General features: G+C 34.9%; 1 protein-coding gene across 6 annotated transcripts; it reads right to left on the reverse strand.

Moving 5' to 3' along the window:
• Positions 1-540: 540 nt before the first annotated feature.
• On the reverse strand, positions 541-26,060 carry LOC112320142 (zinc finger protein 566). 6 transcript variants are annotated; one of them, XM_071220126.1, is made up of 5 exons: positions 25,773-26,060; positions 17,144-17,216; positions 14,340-14,466; positions 13,940-13,991; positions 541-2,594 (listed from the first exon to the last, which is right to left on the reverse strand). In XM_071220126.1, exon 5 carries the CDS (start codon positions 2,512-2,514, stop codon positions 1,570-1,572), a length of 945 nt encoding a protein of 314 aa, XP_071076227.1. In that variant the 5' UTR covers positions 2,515-2,594; positions 13,940-13,991; positions 14,340-14,466; positions 17,144-17,216; positions 25,773-26,060; the 3' UTR covers positions 541-1,569. The 6 variants fall into 6 exon arrangements, with proteins under 6 accessions (XP_071076227.1, XP_071076228.1, XP_045041453.1 ...); XM_071220127.1 differs by having other exon boundaries at positions 13,940-13,994; XM_045185518.2 differs by having other exon boundaries at positions 13,940-14,014.
• Between the last annotated feature and the right edge of the window lie 207 nt (positions 26,061-26,267).

Below are 26,267 nucleotides of genomic sequence, written 5' to 3' on the forward strand. Positions count from 1 at the left end.
TTTGGAGCTTTGTCAATAGCTACTGTAGTCATATATAAATGTCCCTTTTCCTGTGTTTGTAAGTGCCTTTCAAGGGTTCTGATTTTCTTTGAGTCATTTTTATCTTCCTAAAGAATATTGTTTAGGTTTTCAAATACATCAGAAATGATAGTATTAAGTATACCATTTTGAATCAGTAGCTATAAGGTGTTTCTTTCTATACTCATGTTTATCCATTTTTCAAAACTATTGCTGTTTGCCTTTTCACATTTGTTCTTCAGAAGTATCACCAATGTTTTGTCTATACTCTTGTTTGTTTTTATATTAGGCATTATAAGTAGTTAAAAGGATGCTAGTCTGAATAAGGTCCTTCTCACACATTACCTTCCCCACCAAATCCCAAGATTACTTCATGTTCAGCAAGAAATAATTGACAAGAAAATTTTCTTAATTCATTACCCTCAATGGATCATTCTTCAATTGCCTATCTTGCCTGATGTAGAGTAAGGTCTGCAGAAACAGCTGTCTTTCAACAAATAATACTAATGAAAACAATGAATGTAAAAATGACTAACATTTGATATTTATTATGACATGCACAATTCTAAATACTTTCTCTTGATTCTCACACAAAATTATGAGGTAGGTATTATAATTATCTCCATTTTAGAATTTCTACCAAGACACACATGTATAAAAACAGAAAAATTCTGGGGAAGGTTAAATACTAAACAGGTAACAACTCTCCTTCAGGAAGGAAAATGAGTACAAGGGTAATGGTCAAAGGGTATGTTTGTCTTATTTGTAATATTTAAATCTTTTAGAAGAAAACTATATTTGTGAACTATTTCTGCAACTAAAATAAGAGACATGATAAAAAGATATGCCGAAGGATAATGTCCATTAGGGTACTGTGTGTAATGGCAAAACTCTGGAGGAAACTACAATGTCTATCAGTAGGGATTTGATAAAATGGTATTATGACAACACAAGGACACATCATAAAGCCATTAAAGGTTCTCTATTTACTGAGTGCAAAGTTTTTCATGACTGTTTTTAGAATAAGAAAGCCTAATTTTTCTAAAGAGCAAAAAGTAGGTTGTCTTAAAAAATAAAGATGTCACTTCTCTGTTATTAAAGGTATTTTAAAAATAAAGGTATTTTACAATCCATGATGTAAACAGACGGACTTAAGAGTCATATAAATTTATGATGAATTAAATGATTAAGAATGCAGCAACTAGAGACAAATGAGGGGAAAACAGAAAATAAATATCATAGGATTATGATTTAGCATAAATTCTCTGGTTTTTAAGGTCATAAAGGAGTCAAAAGTTGTGTAATTTTCAGTATTTGCTAGGTTCAGTTGCCTGGTGTCAAGAGAAATACTAATCTTATTAAAGAGCTTTCAAAATGTATTTTACTACTTGGGTGTTCTTCCAACATTTTTCTTGGTCTGAATAAGCTGTAGTCAACAAATAACATGTTTCTACATTATTCAGAATTATGATTAAGATAATTTTCTGATGTTGAATAGTTTTGAGGTGTAACTAAAAGCCTTCCCACACATTTCACATATTCTATGGTTTATCACCAGTACAAATTTTGATGTTGAATAACTTGTGAGGCATAATTAAAGGTTTTTCCACATTCCCTATATTCACAGGGTTTCTCACCAGTATGAATTCTGTGATGACTAAGAAGTTGCGAACTCTGAGAATAGGCTTTCCCACATATCTTACATTCATAGGGTTTCTCACCAGTATGAATTCTCTGGTGTCGAGTAAGGTCTGAACCCGAACGAAAAGCCTTTTCACATTCCTTACATTCATAGGGTTTCTCCCCGGTATGAATTCTCTGATGTTTAATAAGTTGTGAGCTCTGACTAAAGGCATTGCCACATTCCTTACATTCGTAAGGTTTCTCCCCGGTATGAATTCTCTGATGTTGAGTAAAGTTTGAGCCACTACTAAAGGCTTTCCCACATTCTTTACATTCATAGGGCTTCTCCCCAGTGTGAATTCTCTGATGTCTAGTGAAGTTTGAACCACTACTAAAGGCCTTCCCACATTCCTTACATTCATAAGGCTTCTCACCAGTGTGAATTCTCTGATGTCGAGTAAGGTCTGAGCCACAAATAAAGGTTTTTCCACATTCCTTACATTCAAAGGGTTTCTTGCCAGTATGAATTTTCTGATGATGGCTGAGTCTTGAGGGATGTCTAAAGGCCTTTCCACATTCCTTACATTCATAGGGTTTTTCAATAGTATGAATTATCTGATGTGTAATAAGCTGTGAGTCATGTGTAAAGGTTTTCCTATATTCCCTAGGTACACAGTATTTCTCTTTATTATGAATGATTTGCTGTAAGGTAAAGGATGGATGTTGACTAAAAGTGGGCATGCCTTCATGGGTGCATATTGGTTGACTGAAATGTCCCTCCTCAGAGCCATGTTGTCTCTCAAATTGGTCATTACATTCCCAATCATCTCTGAAACTAGAGCACTGAAGGTCATGTCTTGTAAGTCTTCCCATTATCTCCCACTGGGCTGACTCTATTTCATAAATTTCCTTCTTCAGAAATAATTTCTTGGCTTCACATCTTGATCCCAGGACTGAAAAAAAATATAAAAGCAATAATTCAGATATTTCTTGTTTGGGAAAAATAAAACTTCAATTAAAATGGAAGAATTAAACCATATTTAAAAAAAAATAGGCTGAAGGAGTAAGGAGAGATCACATAGATGAGGGCAGAAAGTAAGCTGCTGGTTTCCAAACATTGCTACAAATAGGAATTATGTAGGGGAACTTGCTAAATATACAGATAACTTAGTCTTATCTTCTTTGTTATAGGATAACTCTAATAATACACACACACACACATTAATGTAAGAGAATGCCATAGTGTAAAGTATAAAGAAAATGATCATAACTAGTTAACATAGTTGACAGGAACAAATTAATATGTCAAAGGAAAAATTATAAGGGGTTGGCAAACTATGCTTGCAGCATTGCAACAATTTTCATAAGTTTTATTGGAACACAGCTGCACTTATTCATTTATGTATTGTGTATGGCTATTTTTGAGCTGCCATGATAGAAGTGAATAGTTGCAATAGAGCCCACACTGACTGTGAGCCTAAAATACTTACAATCTGACCCTTTAAGAAAAAGCTTGCTAGCTCCTGGATAGATATGTGTTGTCTATTACAGTAGCCACTAGCATATTATCTGTTTAAATTGAGCATAATTAAAATTAAACTTCAAATTAAGTTGGCACTATTCATATTCCCACTGTTCAATAGCTAAATATGGCTAATCGTTCCCATACTGGAAATCACAAATAGAGAACATTTCCATCATTGCAGAAAGTTCTATTGACATCACCTATCTAGATTCACTAACTGGAAGCCCTGGGTCTCTTTAACAAATGAAAAAGAAATAGAGGGTAGCAATCCAGATGGGCAAATAGCTTAAGAAAAGTCAAAAGTTGAATTAATCTAGCATGAGTGGTAGCAGGGAGGATTCTTTTTTTGCTAGACATATGTTTGGAGTTTGATGAAAATACTATTTGAGTTGGAATTCTGTGACATTGACCTTAGAAGAACTTAACACATGCACAAGCACTATAGTGGTGCTGACCACCTGACAGGAAGGGCATTAGTAGGTTCAAAGAGAAGAAATGAAAATATAAAGGAAGGTAGTGTACTGCTATTGAAATATCAGAGGTACAAGAGCCAGTTATATAAGTTTTCAACTCAAACTGAGTTAATAACAAGCATTGTTTTCTTCGGCAAATGAGTTCATCTTGTTGAGCCCCCAATTCTCTGTCTATATTAATAGGACTGACAACTAACATAATCATTGTGAGGGAAAAATATGTGAAAAGTACTTGGTATAAAATACTGTTTTGTATTTGAGAGATAATATTATGAAAGAATTTCTCTACAAACATGGGAATGTAAGGCAAGCAAAGTACTTTGAAGAACACACTATGAACCCAGAGGGAAACCTCAAGCCAAAGAAGTGAAAATTATTCTAGTATTGTCTTTCTCTTCCCCTCATATAATGATTCAGCAAATACTGTCTAATCTTGCTCCTAAGTACTACTTGAAACTCTTCCCTCTGTCCTTACTACCTAATATGAAATCCCTATCTCTTGGACTACTAGAATAGCCTCCTACCTAGTTTTCCCACTTAAGGTTTACAATCTTTAACCCACATCGCTAGAATGGCATTGCCTGCCACTGCTCTGCTTACAATTCTTTAATGAATTCCCATGGTATTGCTCTTACAATAAAAGCTAAGCTCCTAAACATGGTCTCCAAAGCTCTGAATGATCTGGTTCTTGCCTGACTCTTCAACCAAATCTCATACTCTGGTCCCTTTTGGTTTCTAAGCTCTACCCACACTGTCCCTATTTTGCAGTTCTTCTAATACTCCCAGCTCTTATTCCCTCTTAAGGCCTTTCCAGGCACTGTTCTTTATATCTAGAAGATGTTTTCTTTCACTGTTAGCCTTGATCACTATTACCCATTTTCCAAATCTCTACTTAAAGGACATACTTTTGGAGGTCTTCTCTGATCCCATTACCAAATTATACCCTCCTTGTAATTACCTTTTTAGCACTCTATTCTATTTCTTAACAAGATTTTTACAATTTGTAATTACATATTTTTAGGGTTCATTTAATATCCTTCTCTCTCAATAGGTCTTAAGTTTTGTGAAGGCAAGAAAAATGTCTGATGTCTTCATCAATGTGTATTCGATGCTGAGCACAGTATCTCGCACATAATGGAAGCCCAACAAATATTTATTGACTGACTCAGCATGTATACTCTTTAATAATAAAGAGTCGAAAATATTCTTCTAGAGAAAAAGGACATACTCTTTTCAAACATGGCACACTGAATATACATATGCATTTGTTACTACTCCTTCTAAGTGATAGTAATGACATTAAATGAAAAAAGAAACTCTACTAGGACAAAGAGAATGGGAGAGGAAAAAGCAGCAAAAAGATTTTAGAAGCATCAGAGTATATGTAATATACAAAGTAACAAATGATGTACCAACCATTAAAAAACCGTAAAAAACCTAAGTTGCAGATTGTTGCTATTGTAGAATCCCAAATATTCTCAGGAACTGAAATCATTAGGTACCTTTGGAAAGCAGGGTGCATGAGGGGCTGCGAACAGGAAGATTAATTGAAATCTGAATGAAACAGGCAGACCACAGATTGTCAAACCTACCTCATACAGCAGGCTGATTCCCCCCCCTACTATATCCAGTAAACTCCCAGAATCTGTCAGCCAAGCTTATTTGTATTAATTCCCAGAAAGAGAGTAGAGGATTTCATTCTGGAGAAAGCCAGTCCCAAAGAAAAGACCTGATAGTTGTTCTCAGCCAATAAAGTGTTCTAGGCAGATCAATACCAATAAATCTACACCTCCTTAGATACCAATGAGCTCTAATCAGCTTTTTAATGCCAGTATTTTATATGCAGACAGCCTTGAGTCACAAGCTACTTCAGGAAATTTTTAAACATAAGAGATTAAAATAAACAAAGAAGAAAAAAGAACTCAGGAAAGAGAGACAATAGAGAAAAAATTTTAAACTCAAAAGAAGAATGCTTCTAAAAACAACATATAACAATTCCACAAGAAAATGTCAGAAAAAGATGTATTCAAAGAAGAAAAAGGTTGTCAAAATTAATTCAAGGATTAGAATTTAATAAAACCCCACAGAAGTACAACATAAAAAGAGAGATGGAAAAGAAAAAAAATTCTAGGGCTAGGACAAGAAATTTAAGATTTCAATGACCAAGTTTCATTCATTCAAAAATTTAATGAGCCCTTCCTATGTGTCAGACGTGGTACAAGGCACTGGATATAAAAAGTAAACAAAGTTTAAAACACAGAGAACAGAGAAAATGACGGGGGACAAATGACCGAGAAAATTTCAATTATTTAAAGTTTCCAGAATAAAATTTCTCAGTGTGTTCTCAGGCAAATGAAAGAATGTAATCAATCAACATCATGTTATCTCAACATGAAATATTAGAACATCATAACTAAAGAACTCTAAAAGCTTCCACTCAAAGGAATTATACAGGTCACATAAAAGAATTAAAAACTTAAATGTGTTTTGGACTTCTCAAAACACCAGATGTTAGATTTTAGAAATCCATGGGGCAATGTCATCAATATTTTGACAGCAAGCTTTTCAACCTAAAATTACATCTCCAGACAAATTATTAATCAAACATGAGAGTGAAATGAAAACATTTTCAGACATGCAAGGACCCACAAAATATACTCTCCACTTACTTCTCTTACATACCTCCCTTGGTTGCTTTTGGAAGATGTGCTTCAGGATAATGAGGGAATACTAAGAGCAGGAAGACAAGAGATCCTACAGTCAAGGTATACAAAAATAAAGAAGAGAGACACAAAGAATTGAAAGAAGTAAAGGGAATCAATGGAATGATGCTAAGGGAATCCATACAATGATAATGAAGAGAAATTCTAAAATGACAGCTATGTAAGAGTCTCAGCTGGGGCAGAAGAGCAGAGGGCTAGAGGAACGTCTCAGTTAAAAAATAAACCAGTTACCTGATGTGTAAAAAAAGTTAGATTAGTAACAGATAAACAGAAAACTAAGACTTCTCAGTGAAGATAAGGATTAACAGCATGGAAATTAACAGAGCTCAGCAATGAAAACCAACTATATAGTCGCTGAGTGAAGTGAATAATGACTTTAAAAAAATAAAAGAAAAACTGCGGTCCTAGCTGAGTGGCTCAGTTGGTTGGAGTGTTGACCTGTACACCAAAAGGTTGTGGGTTCAATTCCCAGTCAGGGCACATACCCAAGTTGCAGGTTTGATCCCTGGTCAGGGCACATATGGGAGGCAACCTGTCAATGTTTCTATCATACAGTGGTTTCTCTCTCTCTCTCTCCCCCTCTTCCCTCTCTCTCTAAATACCAATAAATACATTTAAAAAACTGTGAGATAATTATATGTGGAAGATGAGGAAAGAAGTTATAAAGTAAGCTATTATCTTCAAATTCCATAGTGCAAAATTAATCATTACTAAAACTAGATTTTAAAAAAAATTCTCAGAGAAGAATAGAAATGGTGACTGCCCCTTCTCCTGCCCCCCAAAAAATGGTAACAGTCACGGGAAAGGAAAACTGTACAGAAAATAAGTGTAAAACATGACTCCCACAAGGAGAATACAGAGATGTCGTGGAACCAAAAATAAAACAGCTTTCTAGAGCTATAGAAGACTTTTAGTAATCAGATGGTTCCCTTCTGTGCTGAGCAGAATTTATGAAGAGAGATTTTAACTAGCTATATATATCTTGGTAGAATTTCTGAAGTTCAAAAGAAAAAGAAAACTCTATAGAACTGAATTCCTAGATGAATCAGGTTGTATCCTACTCCCATGTTTGTGTTTGGTGTTGCCCCCAAAAATTCTCTTCAAGTTTGAACGGTTACCAGGAGATTGTAGAGAAAACTGGATTTCTGGTTTTCCTGAAAGGCTAGATTATCTGGCATCACTGGGCCTGCATTCTCACATGACAGATGTGTCCTGGCCTTAAGTGCTTACCCCTTTGAGACAGGGTATATAGCCTCTCTCTTATTAGCCATCTCTACTGCTGCCTAGTCCCACATAAAGCCTCAAGCCAAAGTCAGTTGCCACGTATATCTGCAATATTGCTTTCCTCGTTTTCACCTTCATTCCTAAAGAGTTTCTGCTGGACATATAGAATTCTGGGTTGACAGTTCTTCTGCACAATATTGTTCCACTTTCTTCTGGCCTATGTGGTTTATAAAGCGAAATCCATTTATTCAAATAAGTTTCCCTCCAAGTAAAGCATTATATTCCTATGGTTCTTTCAATACTATTTTGTCATCCATTTTCAGCAATTTGATGATATGTTTGAACACGGATTCCTTTGGGTTTATCCTGTTTGAGGTGGTTGCGTCTCTTGAATTGGTGTATCTGTCTTTCACCAATGCTGATAAACCATTATTTCTTCAAATAGTTTTTTTCAGTCCTAAACTTTCTCCTCCCCTTTTGGGATTAACATGTTATTCAACAAAAATGTTAAACCTTCATTGTAGTTTCACATGTCCCTGAAGTTGTATTCTTTTTAAGTTTTCAATCTTTTTTTCTGTTATTCATATTGGCTAATTAACTTTGATCTACCTTCAAGTTCACTAATTTTCCTCCATTGCCTCCATTCTCCTATGAAGTGTATCCAGTTTTTAAAAAATTTGACCATTGTATTTTTCGGTTCTAAAGTTTCCATTTGTTTATGTCTTTTTTTAAATCCTGATCCGAAGATATGGGGGTTTTTTGATGATGAAAGGGAGGGAAACATCAATGTGAAAGAGAAACATTTGCACCCTGTATGCTCTCTGACTGGGGATCGAACCTCAGCCTAGGTATGTGCCATAACTGGGATTGAACCCACAAGCTTTTGGTGTATGGAACGATGTTCCAGGCAGCTGGGCCAGGGCTATGTCTTCTATCTTTTAATTGTATCATTTGGTTTTCAGCTGTACATACTTTTTAGATATTAAACCCTTATCAGGTATATGATTTGCAAATACTTTCTCCCATTCCATAAGTTAACTTTTCATTATCTTGATGGTTTCCTTGGTTGTGCAGAAGCTGTTGAGTTTGCTTTTTAGTCCCACTTGTTTACTTTTGCTTTTGGTGTCAAATCCAAAAAATCCAAGGTTGATTTCAAAGCCCTTACTACCTATGTTTTCTTCTAGGAGTTTTATGGTTTTAGGTCTTTTGTTCAAGTATTTAGTTCATTTTGATTTGATTTTCTGTTTATGATGTAAGATAGTGGTCCAGTTTCATTCTTTTGCATATTAGTTAAGTTTTCCCAGAATCACTTATAAAGGAAACTGTCCTTTCCCCATTGTATATTCTTGGCTCCTTTTTAATGTATTGACCACCAATGTGTGATTTTATGCCAACCTCATATCATTTCAATTTGTTTAGTTTTGTAATATACAACTGATCCCTGACCAACACAGGGGCTGGGGCACTGACCAACCCAAGAAGTTAAAAGTCTGCACATACATTATTTAGTCGTGTATAATGCACTCCCATGTATAATGTGCACTCACGTTTTTCACCCAAACTTTCAGGGGAAAAATCTTTTGTTTTAATTTTTAATTAAATTTATTTATTTATATTTAGACACTTTTTTGTATTACAAAGGAATTTTAGAATGTATTTTTGAACATATTATGGTACAAGAAATTTTATGTAACAAATAATTACAAAACACATGAAAGGATATAAGGTATTTCAGGTACTACCCATGTAAAATGCGCACTTATTTTCCCTCAAAAATTTGGGCAAAAGAGGGTGCATTATACACACCAAAACATAGTAATTAAAGTCAGCCCTTCACTTATGTGATTTCCCAATCATGGTTCAGAAATACATTTGACCCTTGAACAATGTGGGTTTGAACTTAAGCACTTAAGTGGACCCACACAGTTCAAACCACACTGTTCAAAAGTCCACTATAGCTTGAAAGCAGAAAAAGTGATGCTTCCAGATGCCTCCTTCTTTCTCAAAATTGCTTTGCTATTCAGGGTCTTTTGTGGTTCCATACAAATTTTAGGATTGTTTCTATTTCTCTGAAAGTTGCCACTGGAATTTTGGTAAGACTGCACTGAATCTGTAGATTCCTTTGGGTAGTATGGACATTTTAACAAATAATCCTTTAACTTCTTTCATCAGCATCTTGGAGTTTTCAGTGGTTATATTTATTCCCAGGTATTTTATTCTTTTAGATGCAATTGTAAATGAAATTGTTTTTAAATTTTTCTGAATGTTTGTTATGAGTTTATAGAAACACAACTGATTTTTGTATATTGATTTTGTATCCTCCAATTTTATTGAACTCATTTATTACTTCTAACAGTTTCTTTTTTGGTGGGGGTCTTTAGGGTTTTTTATATAAAATATCATGCCACCTGCAAATACTGAGTTGGCCAAAAAGTCTGTTAGTTTTTTCTGTAAAATAAAAGACACATTTTTCATTTTCACCAATAACTTTATTGATTTGAATATTTTGAGTATGTCAGCTATCTCCCACTATTGGATTCTAGTGGGTAGAAGCCAGAAGTGCTGCTAAATATCTTCCAATGCATAAGATAGACCTACAGCAAAAAATTGTTTGGACAAAGTGTCAATAGTACCAAGAAACTTCATAAACCACTTTTGGCATGTTTGATCAGTCATAGCACCTTCTCCATACACTGCACAAATTTTTTTTTTACATTACAGTTGTGTTTTTACCTTTCTTGAAATTTTAAATAAATCATAATACTCCAAAATTCTTGCTTATTTTCTTCCATCTTCAATATTAAAATGGCTACACAAAAATTCATCGATTTTGGTAACGTTTTTTAAATGCACACTGATATGATAACTGTCACAATACAATCTAACAAAATTGTTTCAAATGAAGTTAAAGACAACTAAGCACTACCAGAGCCATCACACAGAGAAAAGGTAATGGACTTTTTGGCCAACCCAATGGGAACAGTTTTACTTCTTCCTTTCTAATTTAGATGCCCTTCATTTCTTTTTCTTGCCTTACTGTTCTGGCTAAGACTTCCAGTGCTATTTTAAATAAAATTGGCAAGAATTTTTGTCTTGTTCCTGATATGGGAAAAAACGTTCAGCTTTGCCACTGAGTATAATGTTTTAGTTGTGGGCTTGCCATATATGGCCTTTATTATGTTGAGGTATATTCCCTCTACACCCACCTTTGTTGAGAGTTTTTATCATGAAGGGATGCTTTTAAAATTTTAGCCCTGGCTGGTGTGGCTCAGTGGAGTGAGTGCCAGCCTGTGAACCAAAGGGTAGCTGATTCAATTCCCAGTCAGGACACATGCCTGGGTTGCAGGCCAGGCCCCTGGTGAGAGGCACGTGGGAGGCAACCACACATTGATGTTTTTCTTCCTCTCTTTCTCCCTCCCTTTCCCCCTTTCTAAAAACAGATAAATAAAATCTTTTTAAAAATTCAACATTTTAAATGAATCTTTACATAATGTAATTTTAAAGTTTACATGGAAACAAAAAAGGCAAGTACAACCACATGCTTCTGAAGAGAAAGGTGTAGGGATCTGTCCTACCAGAGAGAAGAATGTTTTAAAGAAGCAAGAGTAATTAGGACAGAAATACATAAAAAAGTCAATGTAACAATAGTGAACTATGTATACATAGAATTTAATATGTGACAAAAGAAACACTGTGGAACAGTAGAAAACAGATAGATTTTTATTCAGTGGGGCATACATAATTTATTCTCTGTATGGGAAACAATTACAACAAATCTCTATTTCACATCCTTCAAAAAAATCAATTCCAGTTACATTAATAGGACTTTAATACGAAAGTCAAAACATAAAAAAAAAACAGGAGAAAACTGGGCTAGGAAAAGGTTTTAAGACACTCAAAGCACATGGAAAAAATAATTTTTTTCTTTTATTTTTATTTTCTTTTTTTCCCATCACCATTCATGAAGTAGAATTTTTATAAACTATGTTATAATTTAACTAATTATATAATTTAATCATATTAAAAAATAAGAGTTACTATTCATCAAAAGATAATATAAAGAAACTAAATAAAAAAGCTACAACTGGCCTGGGCTGGTGTGGCTCAGTGAATTGAGTGCCTGCCTGATTTCCAGTCTAGGGCACATGCCTGAGTTGTGAGCCAGGTTCCCAGTAGGGGGCCCTCGAGAAGCATCCACACATTGACGTTTCTCTCCCTTCCCCTCTCTAAAAATAAATAAAATCTTTTTTAAAAAGCTACAACTGGAAAAGATGTCTACAAAACATGTTACTAACCAAAAATTAAGTATCCAGAATATATTAAAAATTCCTACAAATCTTAGGAAAAAGACTAATAGTCTAATACAAAAATGATCAAAGTATCATTACACAAAAGACACACTAATGGCCAAATAACAAATGGAAATGTAATCATCTTAATGGTAACCAGGAACATTTAATTTAAACCAGTGAAATAAGATTTTATACTCATGAATCATAAGAAAATGAAAAACATCTTACATATCAATTATAGGGAGAGAAGGTGATACAAACACTTGCAAAAGAGTTTGGCATTAACCAGTAAAGTTGAGTAAATATGCATGCCAAGACCCAGCAATTATACTCTTAGGTGTATTTCCTTGCAAATCTCTTACATATGCAAATCTAGAGATTTACACTTCATCTTATAATTTTATGTTAATTGTATGTTATATATACCCTATTGTGTATATTAACTTCATTTTATAACTGACTATTCTATTTGTTAAATAAAAAGCAACAGGTTTAAGAGCCAAAAGCTCATAGCTAAAGAATATATTAGTGAATCAACAGAAATCAAGCCAAGAAATTCTACGTAAAAGCAGTATAAATGGAAAAACAGATGAAGAGTAAAAGACACTAACGATGATACAGATGTTCTAATGCCTGTTTAACAGGAGCTTAACAGAGAAAAGAGGAAATGGTAGCAAGGTAATATTTGAAGTGATGACTACCAAGGACTTCCTATCACCAAAAAAAGAAGAGTCCTCAGATTGAAAAATATACCAGAAGTACTGCTGTACTTCTTCAGGTCTCTGCACAAACGACAACTTAATGGAAAGTTTCTTTTACCATGTCACATAAAAGAGCACCCTCTATCCCCTCTTTCCACTTTGTTTTTCTTTTTAGCACTCACTATTACATGATAAATTATATATTCATTTATTTGTGCATCTATCCTTGCACTGGAGGGTAACCTCTGAGCATAAAGTTTTTTCAGGTGCTATTTACTACTGTAACCCTCAGTGTTAAGAACAGTGCTGGGGCCCTGACTGGTGTGGCTCAGGTTGGTTGGATGTTGTCCTGCAAAGTGAAAGGTCACCGCTTCAATTCCCGGTCTGGGCATATGCCTAGGTTGCGGGTTCAATCCCTGGTTAGGGTACCTATGATAGGCAACTGATTGATAGTTCTCTCTCACAATGATATTTCTGTCACTGTCTTTCTCCCTCCCCTCCCCTCTGTCTAAAAATGAATAAATAAAGAAGAATAGGGCTGAGTGTACAATGGGTACTCAATAAACATAATGAATGCTGTCTCATTTTTCCTCCTTCATACAAAATCTCTTTATCTTTGCCAGCTCTAACTTCTCAATAGAAGCATAGACCCTTCACTTCCAATATTCTATCTAAAGTTTATGACACGCATGTTCAAATCTCCTCCTCTGACTGCTTTGTGGGTCAATTTCTCTTCTATATCTCTAGCTCTCACTTTCTGCTGTCCTCCCTATTTTAACCTCTCTTATGGTGTTTCTACTTTGTAGAAGTTATATATAAACATATTCTGGTACCCCTACTAAGGTATAAATTCTGTAACTGCTTATTCCTTTTTTTAATATCTCCAGAACCTAGAAGAGTACCTCACACACATTAGAAAATCAGTAAATATTCGTTAAAAGTATGACTGAATCAATGAGTGTATGAACTACTGTATCTAAAAAACTCTAAAATGATTAGTTTTTGGCAATGTAGAAAAGAATATATTTCAGGAGACAGTGATGCTTCTTTTTTTTTTAAGGCTAAAACAAAAGAGGATGAGAAGTAAGGAACTAGAACCAAAATATGGACAGAAAGAAATATCATTAGAGAGGGTGGAAGAGCGCACAGCTAATTAGAATTAGGAGAAAAGTGTAAGAGGAAAAGAACAGGCAGTGTGTTAAGTAAGGGGAAAAGATGAGGTCATTTGAAAGCTCATACAGAAAGGGATTACTTTTGTATACAGGCCTAAGGCTTTTTAAAGGGGAGCTTCCCAGATAGCAACTCTAACGTATAGCCTCTCCACTGAACAACTGGGTTGTTACTGCCACGCCTCACTTACCTGGACACTGGCCTCCTGTTACTTCTTTGTTAACCAACCAGGGCTCCTTCCCCTGCTCCAAGAAGGAGATCACATCTGGTTTAGAAATAGAATGTCCTGCTTATAAAAGAAGTAATGAGACATGTTTATGATAAGAATGTCCCAGAATTCAAATCCAGTTCTTTCATTAAGAAAGAGTCAAAGAAAGGTATAACAGATTTATGAAATATAATGAGGATTTGAAACTTCCTCCATAACTCAACACAGCTTCTTCTTTCTGACTCTGTAATATTAAAAACATTCCTCTGGGAACCGGATTAGAAACTGAATCGGTTACTTGAAAGGTAGGTAAGTATTTCACCCTGGAGGAAGTAGACCTTCTGAGGGCAGAATCTGAATTAATATGGACAGACGTCCTTACCCATTGAAACCAGGTTGTTGTAATTCTCCAACATCACATCTCTGTATAAATCTCTCTGATCATCATTCAGGCATTCCCACTCCTCCTGAGAGAAGACTATGGACACATCACTGAACATCACTGACTCCTGGAACAACAATCATGTATATGACTTAATTAATTTAAGAAGTGTGTTTTGTGAAGGAAAGAGAGAAGAAAAAAATAAAAGTAGAGGAAGAGAAAAATTGCAAGCATATAGAGAAGGTCTGAATGTCTAGGAAGCAAGCAGAGGACTGTAAACAAATCAGCATGACTGAATCAATGTGCCTCCATGTCATTATGTTTCCTCCAGACAAAACTGCTACTGTATAATGGAACACTTCCAGTACATAAGTCTGAGAAGGTACAAACTCTACCAAGAGTTTCATAATTAAATGAAATAGTATATGCAAATGCCTAACACAATACTTGTCATATAATATGTGTGCTTCTTTGTCCCTCCTCTTTTTCCAAATACTAAAAGTAAAATTTCAAAAGAAGTGATAGAGAAGATATTAAAAGCATCCAGAGAAGAGTAGATCATATAAAAGACATCAAGAATCAGAGAGGCAATGGGAGTCTTTACAATACTACTAAAAATAAGAAATAAGAGCAATTCTTCAATATTCTTATGGAAAAAGGAAATTCTGACAAAGAATTCTATAACTGAACTATCATTCTGTTGTAAGGATTAAAAAAAAATTCCTAGATATAAAGGATACAAGCACAAGGATACAAGTATCTTAGGAAACTACTGAGGGTGTGTTCCACCAAAATGGGGGAGTAAAGAAAAGAGGAAGATATGAGATTCAAGAAATAGGTAAATTAACACAGGAAAACAGTGAAGGAAAATTCCAGGAAACAAAAAAAGGGAAGTCTTGGGAAAACTGCAGCAGGCCTAGAGAGTAACCAGACTAGATGGGAGCAAGGCCAAAAAGGGAACAGAGATGGACATTTCCACATGTTCAAAAGGAACGATGTATTTGATCAGATAGAAAACATATTAATTGGCATGTGATAGTAATCTTGGATATTCTGAATAAAAATACATGGACAACTAAGCAAATGTGGGGAAAAAAATTAACTTCAGGAAAAACAAAAAGTTGTAATAGAATAAAGCCGAGCTAACTCAGGAGTGAGTGACATTTACAGTCCTAATAGTCCATACACTATTAATTTAAGCAAAAATTGTAATATAATAACAGAATCAGAGGAAATGAATGGTGCAATAGGGAGTATAATGTTCCTTCCACTCTGCAGTAAGTCAAGAGAAAATGAGCAAAATTGATTCGTTAAAAGTTAGCAATTATACCATATTCTAGAGTTGAGGGGGGAAAAGGGGTTAGGGAGCTCGGTGAAAAAGGTGAAGGGATTAAGAAGTACAAATTGGCAATTACAAAATAGTCATGGGGATGTAAAGTACAGCATAGGGAATATAGTCAATAATATTATAATCATGTATGGTGCCAGGTGGGTACTTGAAATATTGGGGAGATCACTTTGTAAATTGTATGATTGTCTAAGCACTATACTATACACTTGAAACTAATATAATATTGAAAATCAATAGTAATTAAAAAATTAAATAAAAAAGAGGTCTTGAGGGCAGCTACCTTTTAGGAATGGAACAGGTGATAAGACTGGAATAGTACTACTTCACTTGTACACATGTGTAAAATGACTTTTAAAAATATTTTATCTAGAAAATTATATTCACATATAATTCAAAACTGAACCATTAAAATATACTACTATATAATAAGTTATTCCTTGTTACAACAAATTCTTTTCATAAGCATATTTTTCACTGAATAATATTGTTATAGGGATATAAATGATAATTTTTCTTTTGCTTTCAGACATTGAGGCTATAGGTGATCTTTAAGATCTCCCCAACATTAGCCCAATCTTACTTATAATCCTACCCATTATTCAACTGTAAATTCCCTTTGTTCCTGAGCTATGAGAAATTGATGGAGGAGATCATTCCACTATTAAGACTGAAATCAAACAAAATCTTACTCCACATATTTTCTCATTGGAAAACCTGGGTCTGTGAAGATGATCAGGGCTTTTCCCTAGGAGGTGCCCTTAAGCATTCATTGTCATCCTATCAAATCACTTAGATCCAATCAAATTAGATTCATTAACAAATGAATCAAGATTTCTGGCAGAAGTCTAAGATAGAAGATGCTGAAGTACTTAAAAAAATGAGTTTGTAAACATTGTTTAAAGAAGAAGGAAGAACTGGGAGGTTTGGGAGGAAATAGGGATCAGTTTCCTGAAGTGGGACCATTTTAACTAGTATAAAAATTTTTTTTTCAAAACTGGGTGTCAGACAGTTTTTCTACATTATATAATTTACGATCTCTTTGTGGAAACAAGTCTTCTTGATAAAATTCATAAGGAATTTTCTGATAAATTTTAATATGATTAACACCTCTTCAGAGAAACTTATCCAACCACTTGACTCTCTAATAGTTATCTGCAAGATAAGAGTATAAAGATCTTTAACCATTCTTTTCCTTTTTCCAACAATGATTATTGAACCACTTCTTTTTTTTATAACTGTCTCCACAAACAGAAATATTTAAATTGGCTTATTAGACACCTTTTTCTTCAGAGCAAAGGTAAGAGAACTTTGGCAATGCCTATAATGAAACTGTGTGAAAGTTTTTTGTTTTTGTTTTTTAAAAATCAAAAAGCATCATGATGAGGAAAGCAAGTGTTTACATGTACTAGGAATAAAAATGACTCTATTTGAACAAAAGAAAACATCATCTCACCTGAGCCATGGCTTTCATATCTGTAGAAAAAGACCAGTCCTCCTTTGGGCTCCTCTTTTGGAAAAAGACAGAGCTGGGAAAAGCAAAAGAAGCTACATAAGATCCCACTTGCCTTATAGCTCCAAAAATGATTATTTCCCTTCTGTTCATTCCACACAATCACTTGAGGGGTTATTAGTGAGAAGAATAAACAAATATCTCATGCCCAACTCCAGAAACATTAGGCTTTAACTAGAACAGGATAGAATTGAACAACCTGCTATGGCTTGGAGAATATACTTTGTATATATGTACACATAGGCCCAAAGATATAATTTTTCACACAAGTTGTAGCATGTTACATATATTGCTATTTTAACTTAATGTATCTTGGACTGTATCCCAACTAGTACATAGAGAGATACATAATTCTCTTAGCTAAACTGTATATCATTAAGTGGATATACTTTATTTAACCAATCTACTGCTGATCAGCTGTTTCCAGTCTTTCACTATAACCATGCTGTACTAAAGATCTTTGTACGTATCATTTTACCAGCATATGAATTTTGCATGATTAATTCCTAAAAGTTGATCATAATCATTTTGGTTTGGATATACATTGGCCAAACCAGTTTTCAATGATCTTGAATTATACAGTCAAGCCCCAAGTCCTGAGCAAGAAACAACAGATTGATAAACCAGGTCCTCTAATCCTGCCTTAAGAGTCTTGCCTTACCTAAAATCCAGAAAAGCAAACAAAGTAATGTTACTGAAACTTTAGTAAGATGTTAAAATTAGCAATAGGAAGGAATTAAGAATATAGAAATTATGTAGAAATTAACTACACCCACATACTTTAGAATAGCTTTTACTTTATGTAAATGAAGCAATAATTTTAATAATCATGTATAGTCTATCTGCCTCTTCAGATGTTTAAAATGTCCAAAAGAGCCCTGGTCAGTGTGGCTCAGTTTGTGGGAGCATTGTTCCATAAATCGAAATTTGGAGGCTTCAGTCCCTGGTCAGGGCACATACAAGAGGCAACGGATCGATGTTTCTCTCCCATTCATGTCTGCCTATCTGTCTGTCTGTCTCTCTCTCCTCTCTCTAAAATCAATAGGCATGTCCTTGGTGAGGATAATAAATAAATAAATAAATTGTCCAAAAGAATAAGTTATACTAAAATACTAATAGAAGTCTAAATTGTTTAAGAGTAACTGATTTATGATGTATGTTTAAACTTTAGCAATTTTTTTTGCTATTACATATAGGAATATAATAAACAGCATTATAAAAGTATAAAGGACAGTGAGCACTCATTTCTATGTACAAAGCTCCTTGATTACTAAACAATTTATCAATAATTTCATGTAAAACTAAACACCTAGAGAACAGTACCATGTTATCAATTATTTAATGGCTACTCACTGCACTCCCCCAGGTGCATACATGTTCCAGGAAATTAAAACCAAAATCATCCGTGTTTTTTCCTTAAAACCTAAAAGCACTCCTTTTTAAACAAAATCCTCACCCAAGTATATGTTTATTGATTTTAGACAGAGAAGAAGGAAGAGAGAGAGAGAAAGAGGGAGAGAGAAACATTGATTGGTTGCGTCTCATAGGTGCCCAACCAGGGAGGGATCAAACCAGCAACTCAGGTACATCACCTGATGGGGAATCAAACCCACAACTCTTTGGTGTATGGGATGATACTGCAACCAACTGAGCCACCCGGCCAGGATCTAAAAGCACTCCTTTTAATATTGTTACTATTTATTAAGCCCCTAGTATTCTTTTACCAACCACATAGCCTGTGTACCAGGTATTGTACCAAATACTGTAAGAGTCAACAGTAATCCAGAAAGACTTGGAAACAAAATTCCTTCTCCCATACTCCTTATTTTATGTCTCCCTTTCTTACTTCTCCTCCTGGCCTTTCTCTGGTTAAAGGGACATCATTGAGTGCTGCACCTTCCAAGTATTATAGAATGAGCAGGAAACATTCTTACTTCAGTACCTCCTTCTACCTTTGTCACATTCATGAACCTCTTCCTTTGCATGTCTGGGGTATCCTCACAGGCTGAATTCTTGCATCTGAGGGATCTACTGTTCCTTTTTAAAGCCAAAGTCTATGGACAAAACTGTATATATAGTATGCTTGCAAAAAGACCACACCTGGGGCATTGCAAAAAGATGTCACTACAGATAAAAAAAAGTCCTTTAAAACCAGGTAATTAACTTACATTTTTTTTAGTATTTTGTACTCTTCTAAATAATAAACCTAGCCCTGACAGGTGTGGCTCAGTTGGCTGGATCATCTTCCAGTAGACCAAAGGGTTGCAGATTCAATCCCTAGTCTGGACGCATGCGAGAGGCAACCAATTGATATCTCTCTCTCACATCCATGGTTCTCTCCCTTCCTTCCCCTCTCTCTAAGCATGCCCTCAGGTGTGGATAAAAGAAAAGAAAAAGAAGAAGAAAAAATGATAAACCGATGTCTTAATAAAAAGATCATTACTTCACTTAGCAGTATGTTTTAAATTATTTCCAGCATCCTGAAAATTTCCCATATACTAGGAATTATGTATCTGTAACAGAGATCTGAAAAGCAATTTAAATTTTGTTTTATAATGAGAAGGCTAAAAGTAGATAGTGGCTGACCTTGGCTGCCACAGTTGTTTCAGATGCGATATCTATCATACAATTAAAAACTACTAGACATGCAAAAAGATTAAAAACAGAAATTAGGAACAGAACCACAGACAATTCAGATATTGGAGTTGGCAAACAAATAATGTAAAATAGTTATAATTAAATGTTAAAGACAACCAAGGAAAAAAGATAGGCAAATGGATGATAAGATGAAGAAATTAAATAGAACTGAAATCTCTAAAAAAGAATTAGGTCAGCATAAGAAATTAAAAAGTCATTGCACAGTTTTAACATGAGACCAGACAAGTAGAAGAGAAGAGTTACAGAACTCAAAAACACGTCAAAAAATATATCCACATGAAGTGCAGATGAAAAAAGGAACAAAAAAGAACAGAAGTGAATATAAAAGACGCATGTGACAGTCAAAAGAGCTACCATACATGTAAGTGGAGTCTGAGAAGGAGAAAAGAGATTGGAGAGGAATTAATATTGAATAAATTAACTAATCAAATGCTTCAACAAGAGTTTCAAGAGCTCTACAAACCTGAAGAATAGTAAGTAAAATGAAAGGTAGAACACACAAAACAAAAAGCAAAACCACAACCAAGCATAGTCAAAGTGATGAAAACCAAAGAAAAACAAAAAGTTTGAAAGTACCCAGAGGAACTAAAAAACATTACCAAAAGTTCTTATGAAAAAAAAAGAGGTTAACTACACAAATGAACAATATCAGGAGCGAAAAGGTAACATCATTACAGATACCACAGATGTTAAAGAGATAATAAGAGAATACTAATAACTTTATGTTCTTAACTGTGAAAGTTTATGTAAAATAGACAAATTCCTTAAAAAACATGCCAGAACTGACATCAAAATAACAGAACATCTAAAGTGTTAAATTGATTCTATAATTTAAAATCTTCCTATCAAGAAAAAATTAGGCCCAGACAGCTTCACCAGTGAATTCTTTCATATTTAAGGAACAACTTTATTCTTGTAAGGAATGAATAGAGAAACACAGGTAATTCTTCCCAGCTCATTTTATGAGGTTAATAGAAGCCTGACACCAAACCTTAACAAAGACATTAGAAAAAAATTATGAGCCAATATATCTTACAAACTTATATACGGAAGTTCTATATAGTATTAGGAAATCTGACCAAGTAAAATTTTTTTAAAAAGGTTTAATACATTATGGCCAGTCAGGGTTTACTTCTGGAAAGAAAGGTTGGTTCGACATTTGAAAATCAACATAGTTTAACACATTGATATGTTTAATAAAAGAAAAATCATATGATCCTCTTGATAAACACAGAAAATGCATTTGTCTAAATTCATTCTTCATTGATGTAAAAAAGTCTTAACAAATGAAAAAGAAAACTTCCTCAACTTGATAAATAGCATTTACAGTAGGTGTTTTCTATATGCTTGATACAAGGACAATAAACAAAAAGCAACTATACTTTCAGCAATAAACAACTGGAAAACTTAAAAAAATTAAATACTATTTAGTTCCAACAATAAACATCAAATACCCAGGTACAAATCTAACAGATGTGCAATAACAACTACAAATTGCTAAGAGAAATGGAAGACCTTAACAAATGTAGCCATATATTTATTAGTTGATAGATTCAATATTGATAAAATGTCAGTTTTCCCCAAATTACCATACAGATTCATAAATAAAATCCCAGGAAGGACTTTTGTTTTTTGGTGAGAATTAACAAGTTGATCCTAACATCTATAGGAAATGGAAAAAACATACAATAGCCAAAAAAGTAGGAAAAAAGTTGGAGAATTAAAACTAGAGTTCAAGACAGTGCCACTGATCTAAAAGACAAATAATAGAACAGAATACAGTCCAGAAAAAGCCACAAATATAATATCACCTGATTTATGATAAAAGCTCCTTGTAATTCAGATGGAAAGGACTGTGTTTTTAATAGTGCTAGAACAACTGTGTACTTGAATGGGAAAAAAAACCCTAACCTTTATCCCTACCTCTCACCATCCACAAAAATTAATTCAAGATAGACCACACACTTAAAAATATAAATGATAAATCTATAAAGCTTCTAAAGAAAACATAGGCCCTGGCTGGTGTGGCTCAGTGGACTGAGCCTGCGAACCAAAGGGTTGCAGGTTCGATTCCCAGATCAGGGCACATGCCTGGGTTGCAGGCCAGGTCCCCAGGAGGGGGTGCACAAGAGGCAACCACACATTGATGTTTCCCTCTCTCTTTCTCCCTCCCTTACCCTCTGTCTAAAAATAAATAAAATCTTTTAAAAATACAAAAAATAAGTAAAGAAAACATAGGAGAACATCTTCTATGAAGACCTTGGGAATAAGCAAAGATTTCTTTTCAAGATACAAAAAAGCACTAATCATAAATATAAAGGTCTAAAAATCTAAAAAAATGGGGGAAAATCATAAATAATCAATCTAAAAAGATTTAAAATGTTCATATACACTCATACTTAAAGAAATAAGAAAATAATGCGATACCATTTTTCACATATTAGATTGATAAAAATTAAAAAGCATGACAAGACATTCTGTTAGCTATGCTGTTGGGGGGGGGAACAGGCACTCTTATACATTGCAAGCAGGAATAAAAACTGGTACAACAGTCCCACAGGGGAATTTAGTAATACCCATTAAAACGGCATATGTACTTACCTTTGACCCAGCAATCCCACTTCTAGAAATCTACTCTGAAGATATGCCTCTAAGCAATACAAAAATACACATATACAAAATTATTTATTGCAGAATTATTTACAGTAGCAAACTATTGTAAATGACCTAAATGTCCATACTGGGAGAGTAGCTGAATAAACTATGGTAAATCCATAAATATACTGGAATATTTATTATGTAACTATATAAACAAAAGGTATGAGTATCTCTTTAATTGTGATGGAATAATGTTTGGGATATATCATTAAGTGAAAGAAGCAATGTGCAAAAGAATATGCTATTTTTAATGCAAAAAAAGAGGGCATTTTAAAGAATACATGTGTCTTCTCATTTGTACAAAATAGCAGGATAAATCAGAGACTAATGAGGTTGATTATGTATAGGGAGTAGGCAGGAACCACATTAATGTTTTCACATTCAAAATACTGTGGCATTCAACAATCAACCAGGATGTGGGGAAACCCCAAGTGTAACACACAAAGCTAAATGTATGAAAAATGAATAACAAAACTACACTGAAGAGGTTGGCAAAGAAAAGAACTAAATTGAAAACAGTTTTTGACTAAATATCTGTAAGATTAAGGAAAAAAAGTTGCACACAAGTACTTCACTGTAGTTAGTAAATTTGTTGTTTGTATGAGTTAGCAATTCTGAAATGACTTTACATTTATTCTAGGATATGAGTAAAAAAAATACTGACACTAGAAATAGGTTTCTCATTGTTGGAGGAAGGAGTTACAAATAACAAAATGGCCAAACCTGACACAAAACAGTTCTCAGGTCTTGAATGTTTCTGCACATCTCGTCACCAGAAGCACTAAGCGCTATTATTTTGTACTATTTCTCCAAGATGTTTGTATAGTGAACAGTCTTGAGAGACAGATAGTCTCTCTTCAGAGCAAAGGGCAAGCATGCTTATCACCCATTATATAAAATTCAGGTTCCCTAAATTCATGAGAGCACACATAATACTTGTGTATTTGCATTACCCTACAAGTGGCAAGTGAGCCAGTACAAGAAAATATAGATACTTTGGCTATTGCTATGAGCAATAAACCATCTTTTATCTCTGACCCAAAAGTCACGCATCTTCTGCCAGCATCTGAAAATGTGTCAAGCTAACTTGCTAAATTACAAGTAGGGCAAAATCTCAGATACTTTAGCTCTTGACAAAATCCTGTAGCACTGGCTTAGAAGTGAAACTATGAGTAGGAACTAGTGGTTTTTTAATGTATACAAATAGGTAGATAAACAGATATAGATGTGTATATACACATCTGTGTATTTTCTAGCTCTCTCCACTGACAAAAGCTAGAGCAATGACACACAGGCAGCAATGAGCAAACCTAGTGACCAGAGCTTGGTTTATAAATCCACTCTGCAATAAAAGAAACCAGGGTTCCTTGGAAAATTGCTGATTCCAGGGTTGGAGGAGAGAAAAATACAAGATAAGTCTGGAACATTTTGGTGCCAGAAAGTAAGAAAGCATTAAAAAAATGATGGCATGTTGAAAGGACACAGGAGTCAATTGAAGGAGTTCCTAAGGGCCAAATCTGGGACAATTTAGCAATAAAATATATAATAATAACAATAATGAATTAAAACTCAGAATAAAATAAATGTCCATGAGTACATGGGGAATAAGAATAGTTCTTCCTTATAGTAGAATTTAAGTTAATAAATGAAGAAGGAATCATGGAAAGAGAAAATCACCACAAGGCAAACATCAGAGTAATAATTATTTCATACAAGAATTACCAATGAGTTTAATGGGGGAAAGTATGATGAGAAATATTATTTCTGCGTAGTCTCAAAGCATATCCTCACAAGATATTAATTAAAAGGGGAAAAGAGTAATTTTGCATAGGAGAGACCTGGCACCCACCACCAGTTAATTTGTAATAGCCAAAAACTGGAAACTATCAAATATCCATCAACAATGTAATCTATTACTAAATTGCAATATATCCCCAAATGTAATGAGCACTAAGTACAATTATATTCAACAGCATTGATGACTCTCAGATATAATGTGGAAGAAGCCAGACATAAGGAAAAAAGCACCTGTTACATAATTTCATTTATAAATGAAGTTCACTAATAACTAAAACTAAGATAGGTTTCTGATTAGTGATTCTGGGAAGGAAATAATTAGGAAGGGGTATGAGGGAAACTTTTGGGAATGTGGGTACAGTCCTTTATATCGATTTAGGAAATTGTTATACAGCTCTATACTTAAATTTTGTGCACTTTACCATATGCTGTATCTCATAAAAATGTTTTAAAAATTATCAGCCCTGGCTGGTGTTCACAGACTGGAGTGCCAGTCTTCCAACCAAAAGGTCACAGGTTCGATTCCCAATCAGTGCACGTGCCTGGGCTTCAGGCCAGGTCCCCAGTTGGGGGCGTGCAAGAGGTAACAAACCAAAGTATCTCTTGCACATCCATGTTTCTCTCCCTCTCTTTCTCTCTCCCTTCCTCCCTCTCCAGAAGTAAATAAAATCTTAAAAAAAAACAAACTATCAGAACCATGTTTTGGTAAGCTGTAGAACAATAAAATGTTTCAAACACTGCTGTGCAAGTGTAAGTTTGTGCAACACTTCAGTAAATATTTTGGCATTATTCAGCAAAGTGAAAGATATCACATGATCCAGCAATTCCACTGGTAGGTAGATAAACTCATGCATATGTACCTCATGTGAAAGAATGCTTGTGGCAGCATTGTTATAAAGTCAAACAAACAAACTAGAAATAACTCAAATGTCCATCATTACTAAAAAGAATAAGTAATAGTGGATCAAAGGAGGAAAACAATATAGCAAAGAAAAATGAACCATTGTTAAGGCTAATATGGAAAATTCTCAAAAACACAGTTGTACAAATAAGAAAAAATTCATATAAGGACATATAAAGGACAGTATTTATTTAAAGTTAAAAGACCAAGGAAAACTACAATATAATGCTTAAAGAAGTATACGTAAGTGAAAAAACCCCTCATATATTTATAGTCACAAAAATCACAGAACCACTATGGGAACGTAAAGCTAGAGGTAACCCACAATCAAAGCAACAAGGCCGCATAACCAGGGCCTCACACGGTCACAAGCATCGCATACCACAATATTCACAGGCACCCTGACCTGCACTCTACACCACCCGGTAACACAATCACACCCCTACGGGGTCAAACGCTATAGTATCCACTGAGCCAAAAGCTCCTAACACACCTCAGGTACAAAGCCGCACATGTCCCTCCTCCCTTCAACACCCCCCCCTCACCCCACACACACACCTGGTACCGTCTAGTCAAACCAGCGGTCACAGGCTTCCGGACTGTGCTGCACACAGTGATTACTGGAACAGCAAGTCACAACCACAAGCTCAGTCACCAGATACCACCATATAGACATAATCACACAATTTGAATCTGACCTCCGCGGTAACAAGTCTAGGCTCAGGCTCTAGCCCCACCCACACTCCTCGGCTTCCTCACTTCCGGCCTTCGGAGCTTCCAAAGCGGCGGAAACCTCCTCTACAGCGCTGTAACAGTTGCAGGTGAAGACGACCTGTGGCTCCCATCAGCGCGCGACTTCGGGCTGAATTCACGCGAGAATCACGTTTGCCGAGGAGTCCTCTGGGAAATGCAGTCAGAGACCTACCTGAGGCGGGCAAGATGGTTCTCTATCGTCACGGTTCCGGTCAGAGCTTAACTGAGGCCCGCCGGAAACAATTGCGTCCTCTCTTCAAACAGCGCACCGGAGGCCTCATAGAACCTGGCTCAGCCTCA

This window comes from Desmodus rotundus, chromosome 12 (genome assembly GCF_022682495.2).
Source record: "Desmodus rotundus isolate HL8 chromosome 12, HLdesRot8A.1, whole genome shotgun sequence".
Lineage (NCBI taxonomy): Eukaryota > Metazoa > Chordata > Mammalia > Chiroptera > Phyllostomidae > Desmodus > Desmodus rotundus.

Bases quoted from the DNA above. Each gene is read 5' to 3' on its own strand.
- LOC112320142 (XM_045185514.2), bottom strand. The intron at 14,039-14,339 runs GTAAGGACGTCT...TTCTTTTATAAG, and splicing joins CAACAACCTGGTTTCAATGG to CAGGACATTCTATTTCTAAA. The intron at 2,595-13,939 runs GTAAGTGAGGCG...ATTTTTTTTCAG, and splicing joins AACAGGAGGCCAGTGTCCAG to TCCTGGGATCAAGATGTGAA.